Source organism: Natator depressus, chromosome 5 (assembly GCF_965152275.1).
Source record: "Natator depressus isolate rNatDep1 chromosome 5, rNatDep2.hap1, whole genome shotgun sequence".
Taxonomy (NCBI): Eukaryota; Metazoa; Chordata; order Testudines; family Cheloniidae; genus Natator; species Natator depressus.
This window is the reverse complement of record NC_134238.1, coordinates 118,727,029-118,753,882: the sequence shown is the minus strand read 5'-3', so window position 1 is coordinate 118,753,882 and position 26,854 is coordinate 118,727,029. Positions and strand designations below refer to the sequence as shown.

Sequence of the window (26,854 nt, the reverse complement as noted above, 5' to 3'; positions counted from 1 at the left end):
ACTGGTTCAGAAAAGTGCATTATACCTTATAATTGAGAACTGATTGGAGGCAATGACACAGAAAGACAGGAGAAAAATCTATATAGTTAGAATTTTTACCTGATCATTCTGGATTGAAACTGTGAAATGGAATATGAACCAGAGTTTTGCATTGCAACTTGTGTGGCCATTGCAAATTTCCAACCTCTGCAAATGAATGCACGTCATAAGTAACTTCCAAACAACATACGTAAAGAACAACTCAAGTATAACTGTTGAAGGACATGTTATCACGGTCATATATGCTGTAATAAAAACGGTTAAACTACCATGTTGAATATAAGCAATAATTTCTCTCCACACACAAAAGAGAGACTGATAATTGAAAAAGGAGTCACATATTACTACTTCAGAAAACTTGAGCCAACAGCAACACCACAGATTATGTTTGTGCTGTGTTCACAGAAAAACTGATCCCTTGTAGACTTCTGAAATTGAGATGCAAGTTTAATTACATCTCAAAGGATCTATTCATATAGGATAGATGGACATACATTTCCACCATTATGCTTACTTATTTGCACTGTGGCAGTGCCTAGAAACCCCAGTCAGTCACAATCTCTTTGGGGCCGACACAGCACTAACACACAGGTAGGCATGTACCTTGCCACAAAAGACCTTGCACTCTTATTTGAAACAAGATGCAAAGAATGTGACTAACAGTAGGAGAAAAGGGATGAGCACGGTAATGAAAATAAGTTTCCACAGGAGAGTATGTGCATAGCTTGGGGGTTCCAAATCAACTGAAAGGGTTTTTTTTTTAAAACAATAAAATCATATATCCTCAATGCTGCACAACCTGGCCATCACCTGTTTGCTAACTCCTTGCAGAGGTCCCAGAAGAAGTGGCTCTTCAGGAGGTACTTGCAGGAGTAGAGGGTAGTAGCCATACAGATTAATTCAGAGAGGACATTTCATGCACAGGGGACAGAAGAGTAGGGGGCTTATGCTGCTACTTATACACCACATGGGAACCCCTACCATACAGTTTTAAACATACACAGTGAATGTGCCTCAAATCAAATACTTAACCAAGAAGCATTAATTTTATCTTACAAAAACAAAGAATGTAAGTATAGAACACACTGTAAACTTAATACCGTCTAAAGGAGACTCACTGGAAGTTATCTTACCGGTCAGCTATTGCTTTGGCCATAAAGTAATCTTCAGCAATGTACTGTGCAAAAGCTATCAGTCCTCCAGCTTGGTCTAATACATCCTTTCTCATCAGGCAAGACATTCCTGTTACACATTTGAAGCCAGTTACATTGGCAGAAATATATGACCTGGGATGTGAAGTGCCAAAATATACCTACAAAAAGATAAAAGTAGTAATAAATTGGGCGTTAAAACTATGCAGACAATTTGTGCAAGTTATTTTTCTACTCAAATGACTTTCTACTTCACTTACGGCATTTTTATGATCAGATTTATTTCTCTAAAAGATTTTGACAAGACAATGGCTAGCTAGAGGTGGCTGACTTCACTAAAAGAAACTTTGCAGAAACCTTTCAAGCAGCTATCGTTTTTGTATTGTGCTATCTATTTCCTTTGAAACTCCTCTGCCTGCACAGTACAGAACAGCATAGAAAGAATCAAAAACTACACTTTCACTTGTCCTAAACTGAAGAAAGCAGCTTTGTTTCAAAAGTTATTCACTTTAAAAATGCAAATGTCAATCTCCCATCTTGTATTAGGCACAAAGCAGTTTACTTGTTAATGTATTAATATTTGATATGAATTCTTACTGCTTTACATTGTCTCATTCCCACTTAAAGTATTTATTGTGTTTCACTGCCCTATTATGAGTACATAGTCCAAGAACTCAGACTTAGATAAAACAAGGTTTTACGACACAGAAGACCAGAACATATACAATATATTACCCCTTCTAGAATTCTGCAACTATCCATTTGAATCTATAACACTAGTTCAGAACACAAAACAAGCAATTTTGATGAACTGTCTCAAAAACAACTTGATCTAGAATAAAAATTAATCTGTGGTCCCATGAGTCCTCAAATCAGAATGGTGTACAGTACTGATATTAATAAGGGTAGATGGAGAATTTTGGAGTTATTTATTATAAAAATATTAATCTGAGGTTTCACTTATAAACATCATAATCATCTTAGAAGAACTTCCAAGGGCCTATGAGGAATCCAGCAGAGCTCGTGTCACCAGCCCTATCCACCATTTGTGCTCATCTGCAGACAGACAGGCACACACGCAGTAGTCAACAGTTAGGCTTGGAAGGATTAGGTTTTTAGGTCATAAATGTCAATTTCACTGTACACTCACAAATATCAATTTCACTGTACACAACCAACAAAAATATTTGTCAACAACACTTGCCTATCTGTAAATTTCAATTAAGAAAAATGTTGCTTGAGAACTTAGTTTGATTTAAGGATATTTATACTGTATACTTTGACATATGATGTTGACCATTTGTGCTTAAACGGTTATAAAGCTTTAATTTTTAGCATCTCAATGTCTGTAATGAAATAATTATTGTCTGATCCCCACAAAAATTTTCCGTAACTGTGAAAATCAAAATCAATAAAAATAGAAAATGCTTAAAAACAAACAAAATCTATATTATCTGTTGAAATTATTAAAAAAACCCAACAAAAACCAGTTCTGCTAAGTTTATCAATAGCGTGTCATAGACTAAGCAATTAAGTATCAGTTTGTAAACTGAACTTTGCTCTTCCAACTGCCAGCATCAATTAAAATGTAAAAAAACAGCATCATTAAAGTTACTTGACAAAATATTAACATTGCGATTATAGTTCTTCAAAACCAAAACACTAAGTTGTGGAAGTTACGAAATTAAAGCATGTTATCAGATAGCACTAAAGCTGAAATCTACCCTAAAAACCTGTTCCCTGGATTCTGTAATAGCAAGCAAAAACGTTTGAGAATCAGGATATTTGGAGTTTCGTACCCATACCCTAGCAATAATGCACCTATAGGGTCATGTAAATTTAAAAATACGCAAAGTTGTTGAGTACAAATTCAGATTTTAGAAGAGTGAGCATAAACAAAGGTCTAGCTTAACTCGTGTATCTCCAATGCACAGTATCACTAGTAATATTGTATTAGGAGGGTAAGGAAAAGAGGGACAGGTAGATATCCAAGTCAATATATATAGTGTGAAAGGTGGACTGAGTCATAGGACTACACATTTCACTATGTGATGGAGAATTCAGGGCAGCGTTTCTGGACTACATAGAGGCATCTCTCAGTTATGTGGTGCTTTGGAAGCCCCCACAGTAGATTTGCCCACTCCAAATTGTTTCCCGACTGACCGGTAGCTGTCTGGCGTTGCAAGCTTCCAGAGGGCTATTGCCACTCTCTTGTGAACTGTGAGGGCTGCTCTCATCTTGGTATTCTTGCACTTCAGGGCAGGGGAAAGCAAGTCACAAAGTTCCATGAAAGCGCCCTTATGCATGCGAAAGTTTTGCAGCCACTGGGAATCATCCCAGACCTGCAACACTATGTGGTTCCACCAGTCTGTGCTTGTTTCCCGGGCCCAGAATCGGCATTCCATGGCATGAGCCTGCCCCATTGCCACCAGGATGGCCAAATTGCCAGGGCCCATGCTTTGAGAGAAGTCTGTCCTCATCACTCTCGTCACCGCGCTGCCATCGCCTCCTCGTCTGCTTTTGCAGGTTCTGGTTCTGCATATACTGCATGATAATGCACGAGGTGTTTACAATGCTCATAACTGCTGCGGTGATCTGAGCGGGCTCCATGCTTGCAGTAGTATGGCGTCTGCAGGAGAGCAGCGTTGCAGGGGAAGCGGTGGTTGGATGACCAGTTTTGCAAACCTACTGCACCGTCTGCTGCCAGGACACAACAGCTGAGCGGGCTGCACGCTTGCCGTGGTATGGCGAGACAAGAGCAGAGTTGCAGCGGAAGCGGCGGATGACAACAGTCATATAGAGCAGTGGTCTCCAAAGTGGGCTGCGCGCAAGATGATTGATTGGGGGTGGGGGGTGCAGCAGGAGGAGCACCGCCGGAGGAGAAAAAAAGTGGGGGGGGGGGGTGGCCCTGAGTCCTCCGGCCCGTGGAGGAGCAGGGGCAGCCGCACAGCCAGCCACCAGAAAGAAGCAGCACTTTCCCCTTCAAAGCCGGCCGGGGAGAAGCAGCTCTTTGAAGGGGAAAGCACTGCTTCTCTCTGGCCTCTCGCTGCGCGGCTGCCCCTGCTCCTCCGGCCCATGCTTGCAGGGCCGCATTCCAAAAGGAGCTTTAGAGCTGCAGGCCAGGACCCCGGGGCCCCCTTAGCCCAGGGCACTGAAGCCGCTAAAGCCCCTGTGTTCCAGGTGGTCCTGCCTGCTTGGGAGGGAGAGGGGGCGGGGGCGAGGCGGCAGCTCCCAGAATCGCAGCTCCCAGAATCGTGGGCATGGAGGTGGTACTGCGCTGCGCAGAGCCATCTGCACACCCCCTGCACCAAACAGGAGCTGCCCCAGGTAAGTGCTCTGCACCTCCTGCCTGCTCCAGCCCTGAGCCTCCTCCCGCACCCCCACCCTGAGCTCCCTCCCACACCCTAACTCCCTCCCAGACACTGCACTCCCACCCTGAGCACCTGCTGTATCACAAAGTGTTAAACTAAGATTTTCAAAAATAATAAAGCATATTTAATCACATTGCTCTCACTAAAAATATTAATACTTTTTTTTAGTGAGAGCAAAAAGATTTTATGTACCGTAATAAATAAAATAAAAAAAATTAAAAATATCATTTCATCTTTATCTTATTGTTTTTTCATTTCTAATTTTTGTAAATGTTTTATAATTTACACAATATATTAGCACAGCAGTACATGTATATAATTTATACATAAATAAATATACATATATTGGGGGTGCGTGCTCAAAACATTTTTACTGATAGGAGTGCGCGATCAAAAAAGTCTGGAAACCACTGATATAGAGGACCTGCGAGGTGGATTCATAGCACTCGATGACGACAGTTTGCAGCCCTACTGCACCATCTGCTGAAAGCAGTATGGCGCCTGCGTGGAAAAAAGTCGCGAAACGATTGTCTGCCATTGCTGTCACAGAGGGAGAGGCGACTGACGACATGTACCCAAAACCACCCACGACAATGTTTTTGCCCCATCAGGCATTGGGAGCTCAATCCAGAATTCCAATGGGCAGCGGAGACCGCGGGAACTGTGGGATAGCTACCCACAGTGCAACGCTCCAAAAGTCGACGCTAGCCATGGTACCATGGACGCACTCCACCAACTTAATGCTCTTAGTGAGGATACATACAATCGACTGTATAAAATCGCTTCCTAAAAATCGACTTCTATAAATTTGACCTCATTTCGTAGTGTAGACATACCCTTAGACACTGAACCACAGGCTGTCAACACTGTTACATTTTCCTGTAAACTAGGCTTAATACGCATGCGAATAATTTTTAAAAAATTATAAATAAATAAATTTTTAAAAAGCTCATTAAAGGTAAAACATATTGTTGGAAAGAAACCACAACAAAAGAAAGCAATATTGCACTCACCTGTTCTAGAGTGGCAGCAAAGCCTTGTCTGTCTGCTACATAGGGCAAGCCATGGACCAAACCAACTTTCTCTGTCATTTGATTGGCCATATCAGTTAGGGTGTCTGGTGTTACTAAATAAATGATAAATAGTTTATTAGTATGCAAACATTGCACTCTATGAAACCATTTGTTCATTATTGGTCGTGAAGTTCACTCTATAAAGATATATTCAAACTCATATTCTACTACTAAAAAGTGCAGAAAAGGTTAGCCACAAATTTGGTGAACTATATTTTTGTGTAACAAAAAATTCCACTAAGACTGGAGCTGTCAACATTTACAGTCTAGCATAAGTTTCTAACAATTTGCAGACTGGCAGCAGTGGGATAATAAAAACTGACACCAGTTTTTTAAAATCAGATTTTCTACAAAGGCAGAAATAGTTATGATTGAGACCTGACATTAGAGTACTAGTAACTCAAATCACTAGAAGTATCAAAATATTTGTTTCATTTTTAGAAGTGCAAACATCCTCTAAATCTAAAAACTGGACTTGCTACTTTAACTGAAAGACATTACTTAGGATTGAAGTCTCTTATTTTTTAACTTATTCATCTTAGAGCGTGTGTGTATAAAACCACCAATCAATTATTCAATTGGCAAGACCAATGCTATGACATTTACTACCTGTGTCTGTGCAGAGCTACACACTGAGCATTAATCACACAGGTGCAGCTTAATTTAGGTTTGGCGTGATCAAACAAAAATCCACTAAATTGGAGTACAGACTACATTTCATATATTTGAATTCAGAAGCCATATCATTTAAGATCCCAAATTAAAACAGACAGTGTCCTTTACAAGTTGTAAGTCAACTGGAAGTCAATCTTAATGTATAGTCTTATAAGAATTTAATTGTCTGCCTAGACGTACAGCCAAGAAGCAAGTAGTCAGTAAGTAGTACTGTATTTTTAAAGTAACTGATTTCAAGAGAACATTTCAAACACCACCATTACACCATACACCAGGGGTTCTCAAACTGGGGGTCAGGACCCCTCAGGGGCTCGTGAGGTTATTACCTGGGGGGGGGGGGTCACAAGCTGTCAGCCTCCACCCCAAACCCCACTTTGCCTCCAGCATTTATAATGGTGTTAAATATATAAAAAACTGTTCTTAATTTATTGGGGGGGGGGGGTTGCACTCAAAGGCTTGCTATGTGAAAGGGGTCACCAGTACAAAAGTTTGAGAACCACTGCCATACACCTACCTCTGATTCCACTGTCACAGATCCATATGAGATCATACTTGGCAACTTCATACCCTGGCATTAAATTGTTAATTTTTGGGTTGATGCCAACCTTTTTTCCACCTTAAAATTAAAAATAAAAAACAGTTATATACATCATGCATGTTTCCAAAATCCAGAAGCTATTTTACAAATACGTAATAGAATACAGACTCCATACCCCTTCTCCCCACCCCCAAATCAGGGTGATAACGGTAAATGCTAACCTACACCTCTGAAAATCTATTCAGGTCTTCTTAGCCAAACAAAGAAGACAGTTGAAGCCTACATGTGACATATATTCCTCCCATTAACAGATATTGTAGTTTTTCCAAAAAACAGTTTTATTAAATTTTGTATTGAAGAGAATATTATAAGCTCACTAAATTACTGTTTATCACACTAAGGGCCCTGTACGTACAAAAGGAGCTCAGCTATCTGCTGGGGTTTAAAGACTGCATTCTAGGGGGTTAGTGTCCCCTTCTCCTGAGTTTGCCAACTCCATTTATATTATATATGGCAATGACTGTCTTGGGTAGGATTTTTTTGACTGGGTGGGAGAACAGAATTAAAAGATCCTTGGTGCAGGGACCAATTTGTTGTTCTGTGTTTGTACAGCAGATAGCACAGAGGGGCCCTGGGCCATGACTGGGGCTCCTAGGCACTATGGTAATACAAATAAAAACAACAACAAACTCAGCATTTTTGTCCCTAGCCAAGTACCAGACATCATTCAGCTTTGTTCAAAGTTAGGCAGGGAGAGCACTAAAGATTTTGAACACCAAAGATCCTTTCCCCTCCTTTAAACACAAGGCACATAGAGGAGAGGAGGTGGCCCTGTCCTACAAGGGTGTGGAGCAGGAAAATTTCTTAACAGCAGACCTACTATCATGAAGGTACGTGGTAAGACACTAAAATCATTTCTGGGTATTCAGGTCTAGCCAACTGGTATCGAGGCCCAACACACAACTGTTTTTTTGCCCCCTTAAGGCTGAAGTAATTGATAAGCTGCACAGCCCTAGCGCTGTGAGGAGTGATTCTGGGGTAGAAGAGAGTGGCAAATATTAATTTGCACGAATTATCCTCCCTGGAGTTTGTTTTGTTTAATTGGTATCAGGATGTCGATGAGAAACTTATATTCCCTTTGAGTAGGCTGTCCTACTACAGAACCATCATCCACAGACAAACACACGTTTCCCAGTTTAGAAGACTCCACACATTTTTTTGCTGTTAGCTTCTTTACAATCCATTTATAAAGGCATGAATTGTGCCATGCAGTTGCATTACTTACCGATAAACAACCTAGCATCAACATTTGGGTATTTGCCAAGGAGCTTTTTACACACGTCAATAGCTGGATCATCGTGATCTTGTACACACAGGAGCACTTCATACTAGTAAAAAAAGATTTCATGCAAATTGGTGTACAACTTATTAAAATGGAGGAAATAGTTACAGTCCACAAAACTCTACCAAAACTTGACAGAGGAAGCAGTGTTACAGAACTAAAGGATTTGCTTTTACAGATAGATAGCTACAAGTACTGTATTATCAGTGAAGAACGCTGTTGTTAGAGTATACTATCAGCACTTCTGAAAAGACATCTAGCCTTCAGCCCCAAAGAACATTTTTGTACTTGTAAAACATTAAATAATTTTCTTCTGTGTTACTGGAAAGGTATTTTTATGCAGGAAACAAACATTATTGTACAGGAAAAGTTAAATGGTGGAATCTCTCTCTCTCTCTCTCCCCCCCACACACGCAAAAAACAAATTTATTTTGCAATTACATTTTAAGAACCCCAAAATATTAATGATATTTTTTAAACCTGCAAGTTATCAAATATTTTTTCAATTACTACAATAATTGAAAAAATTATTTTTTCAAAAATAAACCAGCTATTGTGCTTAAGTGTTTACATTGCCTTTCACCAAAAACTTGAGTTCCCGACAATGCAGCTTGCAGGAGAAATGTTGTATTTGATCCCTTTCCTGAAGAACTTAGAACACTTTGCCAAGTACTTGTGGAGTAAAGTGTTTGAAGGCCTGCCTGATCCTGGAAAGGAATCCTCAGACAGCCTCTTATGCCCACTCGGAATCCCGGCAAGGCCTCATTTGTAATGTCACTACAAAATCTGTGTTTTACTTCTTATATACATAGCATTGTAAAACACACGGTAATAATGCCTATCCCAGTATTTCAGAACAACTCTAAGACTACACCTCTCAATTCAAGGCCCAAACCTAACATTTCCAGTCCCACTATATAAAACTAAAAACAATTAAAAACTAAGATACAGTATGTCTACTGGTTGTATGTAAAAATGTGCAAACCAAAGTACAAATGGGACAAAAATGGTAACATGGTCACGAAAGAGTGTTTAGCCCGCTGGATCATTTTCAGTTCATGCATTATGCTTTACCAGAATGATGGGTAAACATCCTCTGCATTTAAAAAAAAAAAAAAAAAAGGATGGGGGGGCAGGGAATGTAGAAGAGAGAGAGAGAGAGCCTGAAGCACTGGGCATGGTGCAAGATTTGAGCCCTGAAACAGAGTCTGTAAATCAAAGTCAAGCCATGTATTAAAGTAAATGCTTACAAGTACACTGTTCGGAACATAAACTTAGCAAAGTTGTTGCTAGTTTAGTGTGCACTAAATAGTTACATAAATATATTGCAGAAGGCTAGTACAAATACACCCCAATCTAGTACAAGATAAAATGGTTTGACAGAATAACGAGTAGGGATGTTGTGTCCGAGATATCAGGAACAAGGGGAGGTAACAAACAGAGGTCATGAAATACATAAGGTGTACGTAAGTTGTTTGCCTCCATCTATAGTGTAAAAATAAAAATTCACAGTATACTCTGATAGCTCTAGCAAAGACCAACAATTCAACTTGTGAAAAAAGTAAACTCAGACATACCTTTGGATAATCCAGTTCAAAGAAGGTCTCTAAATTGTTGATGAGATTAGGATCTACACCTTTTAATGGCTTTAGAAGTGAGACACCAGGAAGCTTACTATAGGGTTGTTTGTCTGTTGCTTTCTTGTTGAGGTGGAGACGTCTGCAAAAAAAATAATAATATATTATATACATGTATAGCCACCTTTGAAAGTATTTCTGGTCTTACAGGTAAACTACACACCAAACCTCATACCTTTGATCTAGTTTGATTCAAGGAAGCATTGAAACTATCAGTCTGAACACCAAGTAGTTCACAATATCAGCAATATCAGTCAATATTTTTCTGTTTATTTTGTGCATTTGATTTTATCTAATCAGTTTCTCTGTTCTTTTGTGTGTCAGTTTCCCCTTTTGTATGGGTCTTTCACACAGCAAGAGAGGTGAGAGAAAAAGAGCTATTTATGTAAATGTAAGAATTAAAAAAAGGCAGGAGACTCTACAGCAGATGTGCACTTGAAACTACTTCTTTTTTAAAAAAATTGTCATCACAATCTAGTCAGTGTCCCTTTAAAGCAACAGAGTGAAATGAGGATCAAAGCATGTGAGACTGAGCTATTAATGAGAGTTAAAATGTTATAATTTGGACCGTATTTCTATGAAGTTTTACAACACATGGCTACCAAGCTAACACACCTTCATAAGGGTAGGCATATTCTAGGGGAAATAATTTTATCAAAACACACTGTCTAAATTTCACAGCCTGAAAGCTGTAATAGTATATCTTACCAGTTAATGTTTTAAATAAAAAGGCAGCAAACACCATGAAAAATTACCACAGAAATTTTACAGGAGAGCTAAACCTAATTTTCCACAAGTTACACTTCTTACTAGAAGACAGTTAGAATAGTAACACAGCCTTTTAATTGTAAGAAAAATGGCTTTTTAGATCTACCAGTATATTTTCCCTTAAAGCGTTGAGACCACCAGTATTTCAGCAGAAGAATCAGAAAGGTAAACTGACTGCAAACAAGTGTGAAAATGACTTGTTTACTTCACTGTCCAAGCTGAGCAAAAAAATACAGAAAGTAAACCGCACAGTGGGGTAGGTGCAAAGCTTTTAAGTAGAGTTTTATTTCATCAGATAACAATACTGTAATTTTACTGTATACATTTAGCTCGACCCAAATCCTTTGAAAAACTGTGTAAATGAGACCTTCCAGAAACCTACTAGTACATTATGTTAAGAATAATAATAATCCAAAACACAGAATTGTTTCAGAAAATGGCACAGGATTGCATTATAGGGTTTGGTGCCCTTGGGGCCACCTACCTTTCAGAAACTAGGGCTATGGCGACATTACAGAGCTTTTTAGCGACACAGCTGTGCCGCTAAAAGACGCTGTTCACACCGGCACTTTTAATCGGTAAAGCTTTTGTCGTTCGGGGCGTGTGTGTGTTTTTAACACCCCTGAATGACAAAAGTTTTGACAATGAAGTGCCAGCATAGACAAAGCCGAGGTGTATGACCCACTCCCAAACTTGCTCCCCCTGCCTTTTTTAATAGCTACAGCATAAGCAAGAAAGTGTTGACAAAAATAGTCAGCTGCTGTGTAGATGTCAAAAGTGGTAAAGTAATCCACTTCAAGTGGGTATTCAAAAACCAAAGTCCCATCTTCAGACAGTTTTAAAAGGAAGTGGCTGACTTCATAGTGCTACTGTGCCGCTTTGTGTGCATGCATGATGACACACTCTTTGGATACTCGATCACATACTATTCCCCCACCCTCTGCCCCAGTGCCCGTGCCTCCTTATTCAGTGCACAAAATGGATGGTGCTCAGGGGACAAATCAGATTTGTGTAATAAGCAAGGCTGTCATCACTTGCTTCATTTACTGCAGAAACTGCAGATGTCAATCTCTAGTATGATCAGGAGGCTCATCTCTTAAAGCCATTATGGGTAATGTCAACACTGCAAGAAAACACCCACAGTTGGCCCATGCCAGCTGATTCATGCTCAGGCTATAGGGCTATAAAATTGCAGTGTATATGTTCAGGCTCAGGCTGCAGCCCAGGCTCTGAGACCCCACAAGGGCGGGGGCAGGGAAGGTCACAGAGCCCAGGATCCAGCCTGAGCATCTATACTGAAATTTTATAGGCCCACAGCCCAAGCCCCATGAGCCAGCTGCATGCATTTTATTGTACTGTAGACATTCCATAGGCAGTTCAGAACCCAATTGGTCCTGGTGAGGGGTCAAAGGCTCCTGGGCTAAGGGTCAGCTATATATATACAAAGCTACCTTATGCCATTCTACACCAACTATGCAAGGATGAGACAGAAGGACTAGGAGTAGGAAAGCAGTGGCTCATACAACTTGGGAGAGAAGGGGAGTGAGGGGACAAGGATTCCATAAGGAGTTTCAGGGAAACAGCACTCAGGATTTGGCGAGTCTGAGGGACAGGATTTGGGGCCCAAGTAGGAGTAGGAAGGGACAATTTGACTGGGAAAAAAGAGAACCGTGGGAGAACTGGAGAAAGTATTGAGGGAAAGTAAGGAGCGAGAGAACAATGAGCATCCAGGACAGAACAGAGTGGAAGATGCTTAGCAACCCAAGAATAAGGGCACCTGGGCAGACTCAAAGAAATTAGAAGGTGGAGAACAAGGTAGATGAGGAAAGAAAATGGTGCAGGGACAGCACATTTGGAGGAAGGAGGCAAGGACAAGTGAGGACAGGAGACCCAAGGAAGGAGAAGGGGGCAGAGAAGATCGAGTGGGAAATAGTTTTAATAAAAGAAGGAAGGGTCATGAAAAGGAAGAGAGATTTTGTGAAGTGGGAGAAAGATGGAAGAGAAGGAAAGAAGAAATCTCAAATAACGAAGGGGGGAAAACACTGCTATGGAGTACATTGGACTACATACTGTGTAATAGCATGCTTGCCCCATGGGCTGGAGAGCCTGGGGCTAAGCCAACACAGATTACAGGATGAGCCCCACCTGAGAGGAATTATGTAATTCCCTTACACAAGGAGTAGGAAATTGCAGTAAAGTAGGGAAACCCAGGAAGTTAGAGTTATGTCTGTAGACATTTCAGGGAGCAAGAAGGCTTCAGCAGGGCCCTCAGTCATTAGGGGAAAAAGCTTAAGAAGCAGGAGAGAGTGATGACAGTTCTCCAGGCAGGGAGGCCTGAGAGCCACCCTGTGCAAGCAGGGGTGAAACTGGAAAGACCTGGGGAGAAGGACAAACTAAAGGCAGAAGATGCTGGGAAGCAGAAAGACAGTCCCTCAAGGAGGTGGGGCTGTGCCCATCTGAAATTGGGATGAAGACTCTGAGGCCTGGTCTACACCCGGGGGTGCGGGAAATCGATCTAAGTTACACCTTTTTGTACATAAAGCTGTTATGAGTTTGAATTCCTATGTCTCATGTTCTTCCACAGCTACAAGAAAGTGCTGCATTTCCTTTTTAAAACTGCAAATTACTCTTTTTTTTCCCCACTGAGATAAATTTCAAATTTCTAGCCCTACAGGACCACGATACACCCAGCTTTGAGGTAGTTATTTTTATGGACTAAAAAGTCAACAGTGGCCCAGGACTCAATCTTCTGTGACCTGGCTTGTGGGGGCAAAGGGGAGAGTACTTTCAGAGAAAATTACACATTTTGGGGAGAAGGAGGAAATATTTCTAAGACAGGTTAATTTAAAACAAAGTGGTGGTTCTTTGGACTATTAGAATTAGTAGAGGGATGGATTAGAGCAGAGTGGAAACGAGATGGTCCAAAGTACATGATAAACTGCAGACCCTTGTGATGATTATGAAAATAAGTTCCTGATATAATAGTAGATGGAGGAGGTACTGTGGATACCATATCTATGAGGGCCATGAGGCTTGCAGTATTGACAGGCTCCTCACGACAGCAACCGAGACAGAAGGCATCTGAAGACCCAGCTTCTTCTTTTGTTGAAGCTAAAATTACTCGAATGCTAATACTACTGTAAAAAGCATGCACATGCAGGCTGGATGATAAAGAGTCTGGAGCACACTGTTCTAGTATAAGCCTCATGGCTTACTGTCAGTGCCATGTTAATGTCATGAACGTACAAACAGCACTACTGTTACAATACTTCATGATTTTAAAATGCCATGTTGACTTCCATGCCAATAACCACATAGACAGGTTTTCCCAGTTATGTAGCACAAGAAATATTTTTTACAATAGATTTGAACTGCTCATGCTGGGGAAAGCTTGTCATTTTCAGAATGTAGTAATTTTTTTGAATTTTTTATTGAAAATATGGCATAAACACACTCTGGCCATATGAAAAAATATAAGAACAGGCTTGTTAAAGACTAGCTATTGAAAGAGAGGAGTGTAGACAATTGGGGTGATTAGGCAATATTTACATTTTTAAAGTATTTTGGATCAGGTTTTGTGCATTTTAGAATGTTAAAAAGATTTAAACTTAGTCACATTTATAGAAAAGAGTGCCAGTAGAAACTTAATTGGATTTGAACATGCTTTCTCTAAAATATGAAGCAGACACTTTTACCCACTAGGCGACAACTATGAGAACTGACATCTATTAAGTTAGCCATAGTAGGGCTACCCATTGCCTTTGACTGCAATGAATGAAAGAAAGACCGAAAGACTCTGAGATTTACGGGGGGGGGGGGGGGGGCTGCTAACTGTAAAAAGCTATGAAGTTCTATGTCTAAAACTTTAAGCTCTTTGAAACCAGCATGGTGTTTTTCTTAACAGTTTGAGAACATGGCTGCTGCATTTTGGGCACTACCACAAGAATATCTAGCTATATATCAGGTCTATTTCTAATCAAATTTAGGTGCTAACTTTTCCTTGTGATATACAGTGGTGAACTGCTGTTGTAAGGGTAAAAGTTGACAAACTTCTTTAAGCTTGCTTGCTATTTTTTTTTTTTAAATTAGTACTCTCACAAAGCTATCATTCTTCTCTCTTTAGACAGGATACCTAAAATAAGTATTTACCTCCTTCTACCTTCCTCAACTCTCAGTGCCTGTACCAAGGGCTGTACCAAGTTTGCTCTCCTTCCGTAATGCAGTATTTCCTAGGTGCCTATTGTGGAATATTATCTGGGAATAAAAAATGACTTAATTCCAAGGACACTGTGTGCACATATTACTGTAATTCTCTGCGAATTTTGGATTTAAGCTTTTACTTCAGTGGTTACTAGTTTTCTTTTTGTGGATTAGATACTTTCCTCGGTGTGAAGTGAGTGCTTTGGAAGAACAGCTTGGCTTTTCATCATTTTTCCATGTCAAAAAATAGTCTTCCCCTCCGCCAAAGGTAATTCTGTCATTTTTCTTTTCTCCCGAACCAATATACAGTATTTTACTAATACCTGTATAATCAATCTCTAAAGCATTACGTTGAAATAGATGCCACAGGTCTTTGACAAGTCTATACCACATCTACAAATTCTCCTGGACATCTTATTCACAAAGCCAAATACTCGGCATGATTCTCCATATTAAAAAAAGCCACAGTCCAAAATTTAATACACTGTTTGCTCTGTATACCAGGCAGCACACATGGTGAACTTCATTTCCTTTTGCTGACTGCTCAACAACAAAAACCCAAGCCCTCAAATCTCAGTTTCACAGTGTTTGAAAGACAGATCTTTTCTAGTTTTTAAGTGTCTCATTTTTTGTGTAAAATCACACTGTCAATCCCATGAAGTGGCAATTTACTGCAGCAGCATTGGCTGCCAACAGGTGTCCAGTAAACCCATCCTCCCAATACTATTCATTGCTTTGGGGGCGGGGTGGGGGGCGTGAAAGAGGGTGTCAAGTAACTCCTACCAAGCTGCAGCAATGACCTGACCTGTTTGAGGTTATCTGAATTTCAGTCACAGAAGGAGTACAAATGTCCGAGTCAATCAGCTGACCACAGAATTGAATCTGAGGACATCTGCTGTTTCCCATAGCATCTTTGCACATAAAGCAACTATTCCTTAATTTGTTGCTTTCTAATTACTTTCACATGAGCAGACAGTGTTTCAAACAAGCATGTTATCCCTTTCTCAATGGGTAACTTAGTTCAGAAAGAAAAACCAAGAGATGGGAAAGACATTTTTCCATCCAAGAAAACAAGAACAGATCTTCTGTAATTGTTTTTTTCTCCAACTTAAAAAAATTCATTCTTTATCACTTTAGCAGCAGTTCTCATGACAAGTTGACAAGTACAGTTCAAAAACAGTTGGAATAATGGAAACCAATCCTCTCATGAAGCTTGCATAGTGTACCTATCACTTTATATTCATTTGCACTGAGTACTGAAATTCCTCTTCGTTTATGTGATTTTCTGATTAAGAGCCAGAAGATTTGAAACATTTAGATGCCTGAAACACTACTATTGGGCATGTTATTGTAACGACATCTGCAACATTTATCCTAACCCCTATCTTATGGAAGGAACCACTACTCATCTTGCTGACTCTAAAGTAGCTTTCCTTTTCTGAGAGTGAAAAAGGAAAATGCTTTTGAGGGCAGATGCCTGGGTAATAAGATACCACTGTCCAGTCTAAGACACAATGAATTCTCTCTTTCTAAATGTTACTCAAGCCATCCCAACAAAAAAAGTCTAGAATTAACATCCCCATTTTAAGTCTAACAGAACATGCCTGTCCATAAAAATGGAAAAAATTGTAGGGGCAAATGTTAGAAACTTGCCATAGCACAATGGCTGCTAGATCTTTCAGCTGAAGTAGTAACCCACATGCCCTTAATAATGATACTTTTAAAATGTTTGAGAATTTTCATTATAGAATTATACTATTCCTTCAAAAATTACCCAAATACAGATGGTTTTATCATGCTTGGCAAATAATCTTTAAAGAACAGTTACAAGCATCTGTCGACTAATGTCAAGATATCAATAACACTACTAGCATAAGGTCTGGAAGTTTTAGGGTTAGGATTAGGGCAGGTCCACATAGAAGATAACAGCTTTACCAGTTACTCTGTAGCTCACGTGCTTGAGGACTCTGGCATGCAGTTAAAGATACCAGCCCCACTAATGAAATATGTGGGGAGTCAATATGGTTCCATGTGATGGAATTTATTTTCAATCGCTAAGGTACCCAACAACAAAGTGAAGTATTTCCAGAGTTACATGTGTAATACTTCTAACATGCCTCACTCATAAAATGCACTATGTTACCGGGCCAGGGAATAAAGAGCACTGAATTGGGAATGCACATTCAATACCATACATGGTGGACAAAAATAAATGACTTAAAAAAATTTTTTTTATTTAAATTGGATTTATAATAAAATGCTTTTTGAGGGGAAAAAAGATAGTTTTAATTAAGATACATTATAGCTCAAAGATATCGCATGATGGAATAGGGATTATAAATTCTAATTCTATAGTATGAGAGAATGTAGTCATGTAATGTTTAAGAAAAGTTTTGTAATTGAGTTCCAGTAGTTCATTGATTAGGACCCAATCTTACGGGGTTCCAGGGGCTTCTGTAGAGATTATTTAGGTTAATCTTTCTATCTATCCAATGGGACTCAGTGCTCAGTCTAGAAGATACCATCAGAGATGTTTAGTTTTGCAGTTCTCAAACTATGGATTTGTGTCTTCAGAGATAACATGCTTGTTAACAGCAAAAATGTTTTAAAATAAATAAATATAGAGAGAGAGGTGAGAAATAACAGACCTCAACCCTATTGTCCCTCTGCAAATTTGTGTACACAGGGTCAATCCCTTACCTCTTTCTAAAAGTGGAAAGTTTCAAAAAGTTCAGTGAATAGAAGATTTTTGGGGCAGAATAGATCTCGACAAGGAGAAGTCTGGAGATAAATGTGAGAAGGGAGGGACAGGCAGTAGAAACAAAAGTGAAACTGTTTGAGCAGCATATTCCAGAAGTCTTGAGGTCTTTCTGAGTCTAGCCTTCATTGATTTGAGATTTACCATTCCATTCTCTCACTAGAAGGGAAAATCTATAATGGCAGCAGGCCTTAAAAGAGACCCAGTTTGGGAATAAGAACCATTCAAGAAATATATGTTTGCTGATGATGTTTTAAAGAAAGTCACAACAGTGAACTGGTGGAAGTCACTTAAGCACTTGGATTCAGAGACTATTGAAGTGATAATCTCACTTTTAACAGCAGTAGCTTCTTCTGCTGGTGTAGAAAGACTATTTCACTCCAAACTGAGAAATCGTTTGGGACCTGAAAAAGCAGGAAAGCTTGTTTTTCTTTTCAAGATTATGAACAAGCAGGAAAATGAAGGTGAAAACAACTGAGTTAGCTGCAGAAGCCAATATTTTAAGTTTCTCATGTTGACCTGGCTGACATAGTCGATTTGATTTTTGTTTTGTTTTTTTAAATATTTCATTTAACTATTTTACTTAAACAATTTGAACAAAAACAAACCTGATTTTAAAAAACTTGAATGTTTAACTAAATTCAAACATTCATATGCTTGTTTTGTTAAAATATTATGTTTGCTTTGAAGAAAAAAATCTAGAATACATAACGTTGTTGTTTTCGTTAGAACAAATTTAAATGTCTGTCTGGTGATGTTCTCCTCCGAACACAGCATGGCAAGAAAATCTTCCAAATATTAATGATGATTAACCTGTTGAATCGGAGATAGCTCACCTCCCAATGACTTCATAAATATCTGCTTCTATTACCTTTGATAAATGAAATAACGAAACAATCATTCATTTTCTGATATAGCTAAAAAACTGATCTGAAAAGTTTTCCAAATAAATCACATTAAAAATTTATAGTGTGTACCTTCTAAAAAATGAAACCTACATCTATCTCTGAGTTGTAACGAATACGTATTAAGGTTATAACAACCAACAAGAATGCACTTATGTAGAAATCCATGATTAAATCGAGTCTTCCTGACTAGTGATTTAAACTAAGATTTAAATCAAATCCACCCTGATGCCATAACTTGAAATTAACTTCGGATTTTGCTTAAGGATGGCTTTTCTGTAGAATCCCTTGCAGTAATAATTGCAATAGCTGCTTTTCACAGCAAAAGTGGGGAAATTATAAGACTTCTTTGTAAAGAATTCAGAATTTCACCAATGAACTGATTATGCAAAATAGTTCTGCGCTTGGGAATGTAGATGGCTACTAATTCTAAGTTTCAATATCCCACATTAACTCTGCTTTAATAATCTATACATGCGACTGTTTTATAGTAAATTGATCAATGGTCTTTATATCTACTTGTATTTGAAGTCCATTGGATTCAACCAGGATTCAAAATACAGTAATCAATCACTCAGTACACTTAGTAGCTGCACTACAAAGGGTTTGTTTAGTTGGCTGGTTTTCACTGAGAGGGGGAAGGGAAGAAAAGGTTGGCAATATTTGCATCAATGCCTTATGTAGTGGCACTAGTGCTAATAATGATAATCTAGCTTTGCTTTCCAAGCAGAGAAAGACTATTTGCAATGATATACTAACACGACCAGCTATTTCCTTTTAAACTTCACTAATTTTCATTTTGCTATAATGTGCTTTCCAACAAATTCTGTTGGCATAGCAATGCTGCGTCATGCCACTTTGAAAGTCTACCATGCTCTTTTTCTTATAGCAATTTCTAGATTCCAGGAAGCTCCACTGTAAATTGCAGACTGTACGTGTTTAGAACATATCACATTTACTCCAGCACCCATGAGTAGTGGCAGCTATGTCAGCGGGAGAAGCCCTTTCGCTGACATAGCGCTGTCCACACCAACACTTAGGCCCATGTAACTTACGTTAGGGGAGTGGCTTATTCACATCCCTGAGCAACATAAACTTACACCGACTTAAGCTCTAGTGCATACACAGAGTTAGATACAGTGGGACAAATCCTGTTTCCATTGAAATCAGGGGCAAAAAACTCCTACAGAAGTCAGTGGGAGCAGGATTTGGCCCTAAATGTATTTCTATTATATTTTAATATTGCATGGAGCCTGGTGAACTAATAAACCAGGTTTCATACCTATACTAACTAGTCTAAGAGTAGAATAACTACTTCAATCAAATTTCAGTGGTAGGGAAATCTTCCCCCTTAAGTTATTTTAGGTATACACACCAACAGTAGTCACAGTTTCTACGGCCACAATACTGTTATCTGAGCACCTTATAAACATTATTGAATTTATCTTTGCAATACCTCTATTTAGTATCAGCCTCATTTTATAGATGGGAAATTGAGGCGCAGATATTAAACAACTTGCCCAAGATCACACAAGGAGTCTGTAGAAAGGCTGGGAACTGAATGCAAGTCTTTAAAGTCCTGGTCCAGTGCCTTAACCATAAGTCTATCCTTCTACCTTGCTTTCACCTCTCTCAAAATTTCTGCAGCAAAGCACTGAAGAATGCAAGAAAATACTACAGGTGACAACATCTATAGTACAGGCTGCCTGACACTTTATAAAACCCTGCTTTCAGTTACATATAACTGCCGAAAAACTCAGTCTGAGGCAAACAAGCATGGAAAATTTGAGCCTAAATTTGGAAAAAATTCAGCTGTATCCAAGAATGAGGTTAGAGAAGGATACACTGTTTCAGTCCTTAAAAAGACAAACCCCAAAATTCAACCATTTCCCTGAAACGCTCAATTGCCTTTCTACTTTGATGCAGGGGCCTGAAATTTGGCAGGGGGTCACCTGGGTGACAGAGATAAGCCTTTTTCCTTCCCCAAGAAAATCTGTCCAGATTTCAACAAATTATAAAACCTTGGGGGGCGGGGGGGGGGGGGGAAATCTCATCTTATGCATGTTTCAGAGTAACAGCCGTGTTAGTCTGTATTTGCAAAAAGAAAAGGAGTACTTGTGGCACCTTAGAGACTAACCAATTTATTTGAGGTTAGTCTCTAAGGTGCCACAAATACTCCTTATCTTATGCATGCTTCATAGAGACTTTGGATCTGGCAGTGAACTTATCCAAAGATTCCATCTCCTTTGAGAATGTTCCACCCCCTCACAGCTTCTATCTGCAACCAACTTGCACATGCACCATCCATACAGAGCAAAAAAGAGTGTACTCCATCCCAGAGTATGAGAGGATGAGCTGGATTTTCCCTGCCAGCTGCTGTGGCACCAGAACTGAGCTGAAAGACTGTCTCTCCTGTGCTGCCAATGCTTTCCTTGCTGGTGCCCAGGCAACATGGAGAAGGAATAAGTGGCCTGACTCAGATTCAGAAGGGTGAGGGGGAAGAGATGCAAGGCAGGGAGGGGAGAGGGTCAAGAACAGATCAAGATGAGAAGGGGCAGGAGCTCGGGCAGTCAGGAACAGGGGCATGAATCAGGCAGGAATGGGGGAAGCTAGGAACTGAAGGGCTGTGACCACTAGAGATCACTCCCCTACATAATCGGGAATCAAAACCATTATTCTTGAATTTCAACATTCCTTTGGTGTCTACCAAACTGCTGTGAAAGCCAAAGGCAAAGTGTGCATCTCCATCTCCCTCTAGAGGCAGGTCCACACAGAAGATAACAGCTTTACCAGTTACTCTGTAGCTCACATGCTTGAGGACTGTGCCATGCAGTTAAAGATTCCAGCCTCACTAATGAAACTTGTGGAGTCAATATGGTTCCATGTGATGGAATTTATTTTCAATTTTTAAGCTTTTACATTAAATAAAACACTACTTTAAAAATAACATTAAGGTTGTAAAGTCAAGCACTCAGAAGTTTGGAAGAACCCATGCAACCTTAAATTTGGCCCCTTATGTATATGCATGATGCAGTCTTTAATTACATGATCACATACTATTTTTTCCAAAGGACCCCTAACTTATTCAATGCACAGGCTGGACAGTGCTCACTGACTGGATAGCTACTCAATTACATACACAGACACGCAGTTGCAGTGGCTCATGGATTATTTACTGCACTACATTGAAACCCTGCACTGAATATAGACTTATTATTCATTTCCTCATGGTGCTCTTATTGTAGGACCTCAGTTCTTTACAAAGATTAATACATTTATCTTCACATCGCTGTGAGGTGAGGAGGTATTGTTATCCCTATTTCCCACATGGGGAACTGAGACACAGTTTAAAACTGAACGTGCCAATTTATTTTGGGTGCCCAATTTTAGAAGACTAGGACCCAATTTTTCAGAATATGTAGCATATGCATAGCATATACGCACAATGTACGTTCAGATCAGAGGTCCTAGTGCACTCAGTTGCAGGAGCACTTAGAACTCAAAACTGCAAATGCAGGTCCCTCAAGTTGGGCATACAGAAAAGGAGCAGCTATTGTGAACATTTTCATTTAAGTGATTTTGCCCAGCACCACACAGGTACTGTATGGCTCAGGCAAGGATAAGATCCAATTCTCCAGGGTGGCATTCAATTTCCTTACCCACAAGACCATCCAATCTCTTCCTGCAATCCCCTGCCTCATTCACCACACATCTTCCAACTTCTGCAGCAAATGAGGCAGGCGTCTTACCGATAACAGTGACAGAAGGAATGAATTTTAAAAAACAGTATGTCATCATGTAATTAAAGACTATCATGCAAATACACAGGGACAAAGGGGGGCAAATTAAGGATACACAGGCAATCTTAATTCAAGCATTTCTTAACTATATGTTTATAAATAAATAAATCTATATTAAAAGAACATTATTTATGCATACACAATTTCAATCACGATCAATGTAAGTAATTAGCATTAAAATAGTACAACTATAAATCCAGTGTCACTCAGACTCACATTTTTCATCGTTACATCATACACACTGCAGAATCTAACTTCTCCTTTGCTATGCATTCATTTTCTGTTAAATATGTCCACCTTATCTACACATAGCATCACATAGCTTCATAATTTAAAAAGTTATTTCAAAAGCAACATGTTTTAGTCTCTCAAATTAACATATTTAGGCAATCTACAATGGTAGACCACAATCCTGCTACTGGATCAGTAGCTGGACCCCTGCCTGTATGTGCAGTCTTTACTGACTTCAAATAGTCTCCAGGTAGGCACAAGGGATTCATGGCAGATAACTCTGCATGGGGCTTGACTGAAATGGCTCACATCTTTAGACCTGCCTAAAAATAATACATGCAGACTATATTCAACCCTTGGGGGCCAAACCTTGGGAGTCTTCCTGAGGACTGGGCTTACCTCAATGGTCCTAACAAACCATTTTTATTTTATAATCACATGTATTAAGTAGTTTTATAAAAATGGCCATTTGCCATGACAACAGCAGTGGCTACTTAAGATTTTTATCTTTCATGGTTTATTTAATTTCAAGAGCTATAAGGCCACAGTGTGACCCAACTGATTTAAAAAAAAAAAAAAAAAAAAAAAAAGAAAGCCACTCAAATTTGAGAAAATTGTGCTAGTTTCACTTCACCAAATATTGTGTATTAGAACTGTTCCCTGACTCAAATCCTGTATGCCAAAATTCATCCCTGTGGATATCTCACACACACACGTACATGTTTATAAAGAAGCCACATCAAAAACCCCTGTAATGGAAACCTGCTGACAGGACTTTTACACAGGCAATTCCTGAAGGCACTAGGAGAAGAGGCCCCAATTCAGCAAGGTACTTAAGCATGTATGCAACTTTAAGCATGGGAATGGGAGTATTCACATGCTGTAAATTAGGCATGTACTTAAGTATCTTGTTGAATCAGAGTGAAAGATTGTCCAATTGACTACAACTACAGAATTATAGGATGAAGGGCTGTTGTGGGTTGCTTGGGTTTTGTTGTTGTTTTTTGGAAGGGGGAAAGAGGAGAGAAACACAGTAGAGTGCTTCAATCAAAGATACATTTAACAGAAATTTAACTCTGTCCAAACAAGACTATGAGCATTCCCCAACCTCCCAGGTTCAATTTAAGTAACTTTCAGTTCGACAGATTGAAACCATTTGGTGTTTGATGTTTAAGGCTGCAATCCTGCAATCCCTTGCTTTCAGAACTCTCACTGACTTTGATGGGAGTCTTGCAGGAAAGTATCTGGCTCCTGCAGGAACTTCAGAGAACAGCCACACTATTTCTGTACAGTTAACTTTCAAGGAAGAAAGGTATGGTTTCTTGAGTGAATATGGAAGCTAAAGGCAATTGAATTACAATAAAATTATTAACGCTCATAGGGGGGAGGGATAGCTCAGTGGTTTGAGCATTGGCCTGCTAAACCCAGGGTTGTGAGTTCAATTCTTGAGGGGGCCATTTAGGGATCTGGGGCAAAAATTGGGGATTGGTCCTGCTTTGAGCAGGGGGTTGGACTAGATGACCTCCTGAGGTCCCTTCCAACCCTGATATTCTATGATTCTATGAGGGTTTTCATAATTCAGTCAGCCAGAAATGAAATCCTGGTCACGCTGCAGTCAATGGGAATTTTGCCACTGATTTCACCGAGGCCAGGATTTTACCCCAGACAACTAACTGTGGTTTGGCTGAGTGAACAGCAAGATAGGAGTCCTTGATGGCACAAACATCACAAAACATTAAACAAAAACAAGAAAAGAACACTTGCATCATTTACTACCATCAGAACCTTTGATACTCTCTTACAGTATATTTTACAACAGCTATAGGAAAACCTAACTGCAGTAACCAATACATTGCTGCAGTCATTATAAGGTAAATTTGGACTTTTATTTGAACAATACTGATTGCATTCAAAAGGAACCGATCTCTTAATTTTCTCTCCCCTGTTTTACATACACACATCAATTTCTGCACAAAGCCCCAGCAAAAATGCTTGGTCAATCATAATAATAAATAAATAAATAAATAAAATAAATAAATAATAAGGAAATAAACAGTAGCAGGGAGCTCTTTTTAAGCACCTCTTCTCTTCAGAGCTAGTTATCTAGGCAGATCCAGACCAGTATTCATTCCACCTGCCATTATAAGTTATCTTGAGAAACCTTGTCAGTGTACATACCACTAAAATTAAGACTGTTCAATGTTGTGTTCTATTTAAAACTGAGCTGTTGTTTGCATCCTTCTAAAGAATACTCAACATAACATTTTATGACTGCTGTCCTCAAGAGACCCACACAAGAAACCAAAGGTCCCTGCCACAAGGCTATGCCACCAAACAAAAATTTTAAATGTAACAACAACAAAAAAAAGAGAATGAAAAATCACATACCTACCACTGTAAGGTCAGTACATAAGAAAGGAAAGTACGGTGACGAAGGCCAGGAGTTGCAGGGAATAGAGCCCCAAACACAGGGAAAACTCACATATTTAACAATTGAGATGTGTTAGGGCAAGAAGAGGCAGGCTCATGGGGGTGTGTGGGTGGGTGAGTGTGTATTCTGCAGGTGTAGGCTAAAGTGTGTGTAAACAATGAGAGCAGACTCACTGGTGTGTGTGTATATGTTATGAAAGGGCAGGTGTAGCAGCAGGGTTACGGGTGTGCACGGATCATGGGTGTGCATGTATTAGGTGTCAATAGGCAGACAGCTCGGGGAGGGCATGTAAAGGGGGCTGTCAGGTTCAAGGGGGTCCAGGTGTCAGGAGCGGGCAGGCTGGGGGTGGTGCAGCTTGGGGGATCCAAGTCACATGTGTGCAGGGAGGGGGGTCCGGCTTATGGGGATCCATGGGTTGGAGTGGGGGGCTAGATGGGAAGGCGGGTCTGACTTGTGAGGATCCAAGCATCGGGAGGCCAGCTCGGGGGTTCGTGTTGGGGAGGCTAAGTGGGGGGGCCGGGGCCGGCTCAGGGGGCTCCATGTGTCGGGGGGGGTTAAGTGGGAGGCGGGTCCGGCTCAGGGGATCCAGGTGTCGAGGGGGATCGATGTGTCGGAGGGCTGGGTGGGGGGCGGGTCCGACTCAGGGGAGCCAGGTGTCGACGGGGGGGTCGATGTGCGGGGGGGGGGCTAGGTGGGGGGGCGGATCCGGCTCAGGGGATCCAGGTGTCGGGGGGGGGCTAGGTGGCGGGCGGGTCCGGCTCAGGTGTCGGGGGGGGGTCGATGTTTCGGAGAGCTGGGTGGGGGGCGGGTCCGACTCAGGGGAGCCAGGTGTCGGGGGGGTCGATGTGTCGGTGGGGGGAAGCTAGGTGAGGAGCGGGGGGGAGGGCAGGGCAGAACGGTTCCCCGCGAACCAGGAAAGGGAGGCTGCCCAGGCGATAGGCAAACGACGCTCCCCAGAGGGAAATGAATCATCCAGCAATGCCCCCACCCTTTCGCTACCGGGCCGGGGAGCGAGCTGCGAGTCCACCTCAGCTCCCAGGGGCAGGCGGTCGGGCCAAGCCCCCCTCGCTGCTGGGCGGCGCCACCCCGGGGGAAGCGGCGAGGACCCCGGCCCAGCCCCGCGGCCGCACTTACGTGTAGATGATGGACATGAAATGCATGAGCCACAGCACGACGAAGAGGATGAGCCCGAAGATGGCGAGTCCGTCCAAGGCCAGGGCCAGTAGCGCCATCCCCTCCCCGGGGCCGCGCACGCCGCGAGAGGCGCTGGCCGGGCCGCTGCGACCTCCGCCGGCGGCTCTCCCCGCAGTCCCCTCCTCGGTCCGCGCCTGCCTGACAGGCCGCGCCGCGCTCCACCCGGCCGCTGCTCGCGCACTAAGTGAAACGGCTCGCCTCGCGCGGGCACCCCTGTGGCGCCCCGCCCCTCTGTCACCCGCCAAGGCCACGCCCCCGCTCCCCGCCCCGCCCTCCCCCGCAGTGACGCCATCCGCTTGGCCGCCCCGCACCGCCCTGCCCCTCTCCCTGTCTCCAGGCTGCCGCGGGGTGTCTGTTCTGAGGCGGGCGGGGCGGGAATGAGGGGCGAGGATCCTCGCGGGGGAGGCGGGCGTCACGGCGAGGGCGGCGCTGATGTCACGGCCCCGCGAGGAGCACTCGCTCGCAGAAGCTCCTCCCTGCTGGGAGCCCTGAAGGGGGGCAGGGGAGCTGGCAGGGGAGGCGACAGAGGAAGGAGAGGAGGGGGAACTGGGGCGGGAGGGTTGGGAGAGGGGACAGAGGAAGGAGGGGGAACTGCGGGAGGGTTGGGAGAGGGGGATCTGAGAGAGGAGGGGCCTGAGGAAGGAAGGGGAGCTGGGGGAGGGGGAGCTGAGAGAGGAGGGGACAGGGGAAGGAGGGGGAACTGGGGCGGGAGGGTTGGGAGAGGGGGAGCTGGGAAGGGAG

The 26,854-nt window shown here is 41.5% G+C and overlaps 1 protein-coding gene across 1 annotated transcript in view; it reads right to left on the bottom strand.

The window, feature by feature from the left end:
- Nucleotides 1-26,264, bottom strand: part of UGCG (UDP-glucose ceramide glucosyltransferase) — a 32,024-nt gene extending 5,760 nt beyond the window's left edge. Inside the window, exons 1-7 of the mRNA XM_074953514.1 lie at nt 26,054-26,264; nt 9,767-9,908; nt 8,133-8,235; nt 6,824-6,925; nt 5,575-5,687; nt 1,173-1,351; nt 100-186 (exon numbers count right to left, since the gene is read on the bottom strand). Of these exons, the coding sequence (XP_074809615.1) occupies nt 100-186; nt 1,173-1,351; nt 5,575-5,687; nt 6,824-6,925; nt 8,133-8,235; nt 9,767-9,908; nt 26,054-26,151 (824 nt within the window). The 5' untranslated portion in view covers nt 26,152-26,264. The remainder of the gene's footprint in view (nt 1-99; nt 187-1,172; nt 1,352-5,574; nt 5,688-6,823; nt 6,926-8,132; nt 8,236-9,766; nt 9,909-26,053) is intronic.
- Between the last annotated feature and the right edge of the window lie 590 nt (nt 26,265-26,854).